At 48.3% G+C, this 8893-nt stretch overlaps 1 protein-coding gene across 5 annotated transcripts in view; it reads left to right on the top strand.

Annotated features, from left to right (window-relative positions):
• The window catches only part of Klhl3 (kelch like family member 3), a 120317-nt gene that overhangs the window by 32212 nt on the left and 79212 nt on the right, over positions 1-8893 (top strand). For all 5 annotated transcript variants that reach the window (XM_029547556.1, XM_029547557.1, XM_029547558.1 and 2 more), the window contains exon 3: positions 4267-4373. In XM_029547556.1, the coding sequence (XP_029403416.1) occupies positions 4267-4373 (107 nt within the window). The remainder of the gene's footprint in view (positions 1-4266; positions 4374-8893) is intronic.

Genomic DNA, 8893 nt, shown 5'->3' with positions numbered 1-8893 from the left:
GTGGTGGGGGGATGTAGTGGTGGGGGGATGTTTCTGGTGGGACATAATGATGGGATTGCTCTTTTCTAGTTTCCCTCGTTCCTCCCTGATGTTAGTTACTAGGTGTGATTTTGTTCACAGGTATTGCAGTGGGTATGAGGTGATATCCGATGCTTTTGAATTTCTCTGACAATTGTGAGCATTGTCTCTTGTGATTGGTTTTTTTGCTGTCTTATTTAGGAAGCTGTGTTTTGAAATGCCCTGTCTTCATTTTAAAAGTAGGTTACTTTTTCTGTTGGTTATTCGATTGTAAGTTAGAGTTTTGGGTTTATCATCTATATAGATGCCCATTCTCGTATAAATGTTTTGCAAAAAAAATCCCCCCAAACCCACCACCACCACCACCAACAACAACAAAACAACACCATTCTAAGGATTGGAAATCCATATTTCTCAACGATGTCATTTAAACATGGGCATCTTGTTTAGCAGCGCTCTCTCTTTTTGTGATTTATACTTTTGGTGGGATAGCTAGGGGCCCCTGCTCTATCCAAAGCCATGATTTCTTCTACTGGCTGATATTTCTGAGTCTTACACTGAGGGGTTTGCTTTCCTCAGGCGAGTTGGTTGTAAAGAGGTTTACATGACTTTGTGTCTGGGTGAGAAATGCCAAGATAAGATAGCTCAGCAGATGGCATCACATCAGTGGCCTGGAAGGGCGATGGGAAAGTTCTTGGATTGGCAGGGCCTTGGGGCACCTTTAGATCCTCATATATCCATTTTTTTTTTCTTTTTTGAGATGCTGGGGACTGAACTCAGAATCTTAAGTATGCCAGGCAGGCACCCCTCTACCGACCTCTACCCTGAAGGTTCTCAACCTTCCTGACTCTGCAAACATTTAAGACAGTTCCTCATGCCGTGGTGAACCATGACATCATTTTTGTTGCTACTTCATAACTGCAATTTTTCTACTGTTATGAATTATAACATAAATATTTTTGGTGATAGAGGTTTGCCAAAGGGGTCACAACCCACAGGTAGAGAACCGTGGCCTTAAGGCCTGTTTTACTTTTTGTTTTGAGACATGGTCTCACAGGACCACTAACCTGTGGCCTTGAACTTGAGATCCCCCTGCCTCAGCCTTTTGAATAGCTGGGATTATAGACCCGTGCCACCAAGCCCAGTTCTCCATCAGCTATTCTGTCAGCGAATGTGGACTGAGTTGTTTCATTTACTTGTTTATAAAGATGCAGGGCCTACTATGTGACAGATATATAGTGTCCAGGGTACAAGATTACACATGCTAATTCCTTTTCTGTTGTGGATAGCCCTGGGGCTAACTATATTTGCTGTTCATTCCATTCTCCTGTGAGGGGCTGTGAACAAGGACTGAGTCAGTACTCAGGTGATTTCCTGTAAACCTGCTTCCCACCTTAATTTGTAAAATAAAGGAGAGCTGATGATTGGGTAGAGAAAAGGGAAGGTGGAGGGGAAGGTAGGAGAGAGAAGAAGGAGAAAATGGAAGAGGGAGAAGATGCAGAGGAGGAGGAGAAAGAAGAAAAGCAGAGCAGAAGCACGTCTCCTGGAGAAACTCCAAGTTCTAAGGGGTCTCATAGATGTGGAAGATGGTAGTGTAGCAGTAGATCTGCCCAATCTAGGCACACAGTGTGTACTCATATTAATTACGTTGAGTTTTCATTGCTGGGGCATAGTTGGGTTGGAGAGATTTACCGCAACACTTTACCAAGTTCACAGTGAAGTAGGGGTGACTGCCAGGTAAAAGGATAGAAGGTTCTGGTGTGTGTGCGTGTGCATGTGTGCATGCACGTGTGCAGAGGCTCATGTACTGTCACATGTGTGTACATACATGGAGAGGCCAAGAGCTCAGTGTTGGACATCTCCCTTAATCATTCTCCACCTCATTTTTAATAGAATAACTTTAACTTTTTGATAATTTCATACATTCAAACAATGTTTCTTGATCATAGGTACACCCAACATGCCCTAGCACTCCTTTCTGTCCTCCCCTTTTTTTGCCTGGTAACTGCTTCTCCTCCGAGTGTTGACCTACCTCGCTGATTCAGTCTTGTGTGGCTAATCATAGCTGCAGAGTTCACGAGAGTGAGGGCCATGCCTGCATCACGCTTTCCCACCTCCAGCTCTTAGATTCTTTCCACCTGTTTTCTATGACATTCCCGGAGCCTCCGGCTGGGGACTGAGACACATGTCCCTTTTAGGGGCCAACACCCGGTAGACACTTATTCTCAGCAATGCCAGTTATGAGTCTGTACATTAAGTCCTTGCCATTGTAGTGAAAAGGTTCTCTGGTCAAGGTTGATGGTAGCACTGAACAGTGGTTATAAGTATGCATGTAGGCTGTGGAACTGCATGCCATTTAGTAAGCCAATAATAGTAGGTGCCCTCCTAAAGCTCATGGCTTCCTTTCACCAGGTGTGCAGTACCAGGCCTGAATTCACTCTTGTGGTGCAGGCTCCTATCCAGTTGGTTACCTCCATACATATTATGGCACTCCTACATCCATGGACATGTTATGCCTTGCATGTTGGTATTGTGATACACATCTATGACTTATTTTTAGAGACAAGGCCTCTCACTTAACTTGGAGCTTGCATATTGGACTAGATGGACTAGATAGGCTAGCCAGCAAGCCTAGGGATAATCTTGTCTCTACCTTCTTGTGGGGCAAAAATGGGGTCCCAAATCCACTCCGGGCTAGGGCCAGGGCTGCTGGGGGAGTTTGACTAAGTGGATCCCAGGTTGCTGCTGGGCGGGTGTTGGACTGTGAGAAGCTGCAAGCTGCAGGATCCCACTTCAGGGGTGAGGAAGGCGCAGTCTGAGGTCCCCATAGAACTGCCAGAGTCTGGCTCCGACTTAAGCACCACAGACGCCAATGGGTACCGTGGAAGAGCCAGTTCTGGGGTCCCTGGGTATGCACAGAGGTCTGGGACAACAGGTTCTCACTCTCGCACATCCCAGATGCCACCATGTGTCTGTGAAGAGCTGAGAATGGGGGTGGACTCTGGCCCAGGGGCTGAAGGGAAAGGGGTAGGATGAGAGCTCTGGCAGGTCACCGCTGGGAGGGCAGCCCTGGGCGGGTCGGTTTGGTGGAGACTGTGGCTGGAGCACAGGGAGGCCTCGGGGCAGGAGGTTGCTCTGTAGAGGGAGACTTGCTCTATTGCTCCAGCATGGCGGATCCCGACGAGAAGAGGCAGTCCATGGATTTAAGGCATTGATTGTAGGAAGGCAGAGAGAGGGAGAAGTGTAGAGAAGTAGAGGCTGGCCATGGTCATGTGGAGAGAAGGGGGAAGGGAGGTCAGAGAGAGGGGGAGCCCAGGACCAAGAGTAAGATCAAGAGGGTAAGAGGTAAGAGAGTGAGGAAGGGGCAAGCAGCTCCTTTTATAGTGAGCTGGGGCTACCTGGCTATTAACAGGTAATTGTGAGAGTGGAATCCAGAGAGAATACCATGAGCTTGGGGCAATGCCTACATGACTGATGGCCACACACCTCTCTGCATGGGGACCGGGGGTGGGGCTGTGCAACACTGTAGCTGTGCCAGGAGCCAGGGGCCCAGAAGGTGTGGCCAAACACCTTCCATCCCTTAGGGTCACCAGGGTTCCAGGCCTGTGCTCTACTGGGACCAGGCTGTCTGTCCAGGTTCACCACCCCATACCTGCCTAGTGCTGGGATTAGAGACATACATCACGGTGCCTGGCTTTTCAAAGTGGCTTCACAAGCTCCGGAGCTGCAGGCATGCTCACAGTCGCACCTGGCTTTTTAAATGTAGGGGTGGGGACTCGGGACTGAAATCCTCGTGCGTGCACACTAAGCACTTTCACCCACCGAGCTGCGTGCTTGACACTGAATGTATGACTCTGTGCCAGGCAAGTGTACCACCACAGAGCAGCCGCAGCCCCAGCAAGATTCTCTCAGTGATGGATTGCAACAGTTGGAGTTTGCTCAAGATGGTTGGGAGCACTGTGTGTCAGGGTGGCTTTAGGTGATGGTGTTAAATCTGGGAGAAACACCAGAGACCGACTTGTTTCTGACTAGTGTTGCATATGCAATGGAGCCCCTATTTTTGCCACTGCAGAACTTGGGGATCAGGGTCCCGAAGACAAATGAAGCAGCCTTGGGCTCCATAGACACAGTAGTTGGGCCTTCCTTAGCCTCCATGCCAGTAGTGTGTGACCTGGTGGGATGGGTGGGTCGGGGAGGGGAGGTGTGGTGTCCATGCCATGACTCTGTTGCCTCACTGGTGTCTTACAGTAAGCGGCTGCTGTGTGACGTGATGATCGTGGCAGAAGACGTGGAGGTGGAAGCCCACCGCGTGGTCCTGGCAGCCTGCAGCCCTTACTTCTGTGCAATGTTCACAGGTACCGAGAGGGCGCACAGCAACTTGAGGCGCTGGGAGAACAGCATGGGTGGGCGCATGAGGTGGGGGAGAAGAATGGAGTGGGGGAGTACGGGGGGGGGCAAAGCTAAGCAACCTGTTCCGAGGATCATCTGTGTTCTGTGCTTTGTGCTGTGGAGAACTGGAGGGGACCGATTCTTGACACCTGAGCTAGTGCTTTCCCACGGGGACTACACCTTGTCCTTCTCTGGTCACTTTTCCCAGGCAGGAGCCAGGGGCTTCCTGTAACATCCGTAGAGGTGTAGACACATGGAGGATGGTAGAAGAATAATCAATGTCTGTCGCACCTTTGCCTGGTTTTCAGGGTAGAAGTCGAGTTGCCCAAGGATCTCACACGTGTTATGCCTGGGCTCAATCCCTGAAACCCGTCGGCTGAGCTTTCTGTTGTCGTATCTCTCTGTACCATGTGCGTGCGTGGATCGCTCTCTTAATGACAGCCACTGGAGGATGCCATCTGGGCTTGTGAGTCACCAAGTCTGGTCAGGTGTCCCTGCCACCACACGCTTTCTAAGTGGCCTGTGCTTGCTCTGAGTGTGGTCTCCAACCCCTTGTGTTCTGGCCTGTCCCTTCGTGACTACACTTGTGGGCCGGCTCTCATGCTGCACATGCGCTCCCCTCAGGAAAGCCCCTCCTACCACCATCATAGCTCCACACAAAGGCTCTTTCCATCCTATATCAGAATTATTTAAAACAAAACAAAACCATAGCTGTCTGTTTTTTAACCTGTCTTCTCATTTCTTGTGAAGATGGGACTCTTGTTTGACCTATTTGTTACCAGTGTCATGTTTTGAATATACTTGGCCCAGGGAGTGGCACTATTTGGAGGTGTGGCCTTGTTGGAGTAGGTGTGGCCTTGTTGGAATGAGTGTGGCCTTGTTGGAGTAAGTGTGTCACTGTGGGAGTGGGCTATAAGACCCTTATCCTAGCTGCCTGGGAGTCAGTCTTCCACTAGCAGTCTTCAGATGAAGATGTAGAACTCTCAGCTCCTCCTGCACCATGCCTGCCTGGATGCTGCCATGTTCCCGCCTTGATGATAATGGACTGAACCTCCTAATCCAAGCCAGCCTCAATTAAATGTTGTCCTTATAAGAACTGCTTTGGTCACCATGTTTGTAACTAAGACACCATGTCTTAAACGCTCATAGCGGGGTGTACGTATTTTGTTAACGTGGGGATGAAGGGTCCCCTGCTTGGCTGTGAGCTTCGGGAGCCTGGGAAGCTTGTCTTGTCCGTGGTGAGTGCACTCTGCCCTCAACAGAAGTGAGTATGTTTGGAGGAGGAGCTTGCGAAGAGCAGTGGATGTGAACATTCTTACCCAGTAGAATCTAGTTTTCCCCTACTGTAGTGCACAGCTGGGCAGGAGTGACCTTATTGCAAGGGCCTTGATAACTGTGCTGTAAGGGTCCCCTGCTCATCCCATGAAGCAGTGGTCTCAGCTTGGAGCTGTGTGCCTGCTGAAGTACACCAGGCGTCCCCGGCTCACTTGAGCCAGGACAGACTTTCGACCATACAGACTGGAAACCCTGCCAGGCTCCCTTCCTTCAGAGTGGCTTCAGACTCAAGCTGCAAGGACTTTAGTTCCTTCCCCCTCTTTCCTTCTCCTGAACCTAGGTGTTTCAGAGTAATTTATCTCATCTCCAATAGTTTCAGCATGCAGGTCAGCTGGTCACTCTCTGTATGCGTGATTTCGAAAGTCCAGTACTGACAGCGGAGTCTGCTTAGAGATATAATGAAGTGGTGGCTCGAAGGAGCATGGCCGTGGGGCAGTAGAAATGCCGTAGCAAACAGAACAGCTGGGGGATGCATGTTTCTCAGACTGATCTTGGCTGAAGGGGGTGGGGAGAATCAAAAGAGGAAGCAGTTCTAGTGTTCTGCACAGCCCAAGTGTGCTTTACGCTTCTCCTTAGTGTCATTGCTTATCTGAACACTCCCTTCATCTCTGACTTTCCTTGTCAGTCATTGCTATGTCTGCTTGCTCATCACCTGCTGTGAACAGGTGCTTGGTAAACTTTAATGGCACTTAGCATTCAATCCTCAGCACGGTTCCACGTCTACGAAGTCACGTCAGGGACTTCATAAGATTGCCTCCGAATTGGGCATTCACCCCCTTACGTGCCGGAACACAAGTAACGTTTTCTGTTACAGCTAACGTGTTCATGGGAATCTTTGCATCTTAGTCATTATTTACATTTCTAATCATTTTCTTAGAATAGATCCCTGTGGCAGGAAGTACTTGGCTGAAGGCCATCTTCATTAAAACAAGTCTATCTTTAGCCCTATCTATTTTAGGAGTATGAGTGTTTTGCCTGCATGTATGTATGTGCACTTTGTGCATGCCTGGTGCCCACAGAGGTCACAAGAGGGCTTTGCATCCCCTGAACCCAGAGTTACAGATACTTGTGAGCTTCGATGTGGGGGCTGGGGACTGCTTCTAGGTCTGAACCTGGATGCTCTACAAGAGCAACAAATACCTTAACTGCCGAGCCATCTCTTCGGCCCCAGCCATGTACATTTTGAAGACATAGATATTTTGTATATATACATATCGATGAGAATGCAGTTGGAAAGGATCTGCTCCTGAATTGCTGAAGTATATATAATTTTTTTTTTTTTACTTTCTGTTTGTTCACATTTTCTGGTCTTCTTTTCTTTTTTTGAGACATGTCATTTAGACCTGCAGTTGGCCCAGCTTGTACACCTATTAGCGCTGTATAAGACTTGTGTATATTAGAGACCTCTCGGCTCTGCTTAAAACCTGGTAGAGGTTTAAAAAAAAAAACCCAAATAACATTGCAAACTGTTCCTACTTAACAGATTTGGCTTTAAATGGCATAAACTCAACACAAAATGGCCCAGGTGGCCCCGTCTGTTTCTCTCAGCGTGTTCAAGGCCAGAGAAATGGAACGTACATGTGGCTTTCTTCTGACAGAGGCCTGTGATGCGGTCTTTCAGTCAGGCTTAAATTCTGCAGTCTTTCCATTCCATGGTTGTTCTGAATGCGAATCCACACCCTAGACCATGTCTGCCCCACAATACCATGGGAGACATCTACCCTGTCCTGTCTGGTGTGGACATGTAGCTTAATCGCTCCCACTGCTTTTAGCAGAGATGGAGGGAGGAGGCTAGCAGGCTGGGCACTGCCCATCCTTAAGTTGTGAATATGGAACACATAAGACTTTTTCATTCTGCCATTTTGCATTGCCACAGGCACAACTGGCAGCCTGGCCAACTCCTCTCTCTCTCTCTCTCTCTCTCTCTCTCTCTCTCTCTCTCTCTTTAAAAGAGATTTATTATTTTTACACATGGGTTCAAGTGCCCACAGAGACCAGAGGTATAGATCCCCCTGGAGTTTGAGTTGCAGTCAGTTGTAAGCTGCCTGATGTGAAGCAGGGAATTGAACTTGAATTCTTCTTCTTTTTTTTTTTTTAAACTCAAGCAGTCTTTAATGAAAGCCATGCATGAGATGTCTCTACTCCTGCATCTTCTCGATTGTTTCTTCCTTGTGTTTGCCCTTCTCCTTTCCTACTTGTCGGGACTTGGCTTTCCTCTCCAGGATCTTCTTGCGGTCCGAAGGCTAATGGCACAACTGTCCATGTGGGCATCCACCCCTGGTGGTTATCACCAGGCTAAAGCTGAAATTGAATTCTTTGCAAGAGCAGCATGTTTTTAATTGCTTACCCACCTTTCTAGCCACCGTGTTCTCTTATTATGCCCTTTAGCCTGGGTTCTGTGTGCTGCTGAGCTTTTATTCAGGGGTCTTGACATACATGTTCTCTAGATACATTAAAAAGATAAGCCTCATTATATGGTATTAAAGAAACTGAGGTCTAAGGGCATATGTGAGCTCATGGCCTTAGTCCTATCTTAATGCCTAAAATAAAACACATTTGAGCTTTCAACACAAACAAAACCTTGGCAATAACCTGGCTCCATTTTTCTTGATCCTAGTGTGTTATGGTCACTGATGGTGGTAGTGGTGATGGTGATGATGTGGTGGTGATTGGCGGTGGTGGTCATGATGATGGTGACGATGATGTCAGTGGTGATGATGGTGATGTTGGTGGTCAGGATGCTGCCAGTCAAGGTTATGCTAATGATGGTGGTGGTCACGATGATGATAATGATGATGGCAGTGATGGTGAGGGTGATGATGGTAGTGGCAGACACAGTAGTAGCAGGTGCCATTCTGAGAGTGGAGGGAAAATATTCAGTATCTTTATGGCTACACAGGAATTTTCTCCTGTTACTACCTTAGCAGGTAGGGGAGGGATGAGGTTCCAGGGGGCCTGGGTGCTGGGGTGGTCTTTCTCACTGTGGCCTAGCCTTTACACTCTCATTGGCTCTTTTGCTTCTTACCCAGCCTAGGGATAAAGGCAGGACAGGAAATATCATTATTTCCCAGAAGATGGAAGTTAGGCTTTGGCAGTAAAATTGCTCAGGCCACCGATTGTGGAGGACTGCCTAGGATTCAGGGAGAAGATA

Source organism: Mus pahari, chromosome 16 (assembly GCF_900095145.1).
Source record: "Mus pahari chromosome 16, PAHARI_EIJ_v1.1, whole genome shotgun sequence".
Classification (NCBI taxonomy): Eukaryota; Metazoa; Chordata; class Mammalia; order Rodentia; family Muridae; genus Mus; species Mus pahari.
This window is presented reverse-complemented; position numbering and strand designations above follow the sequence as displayed.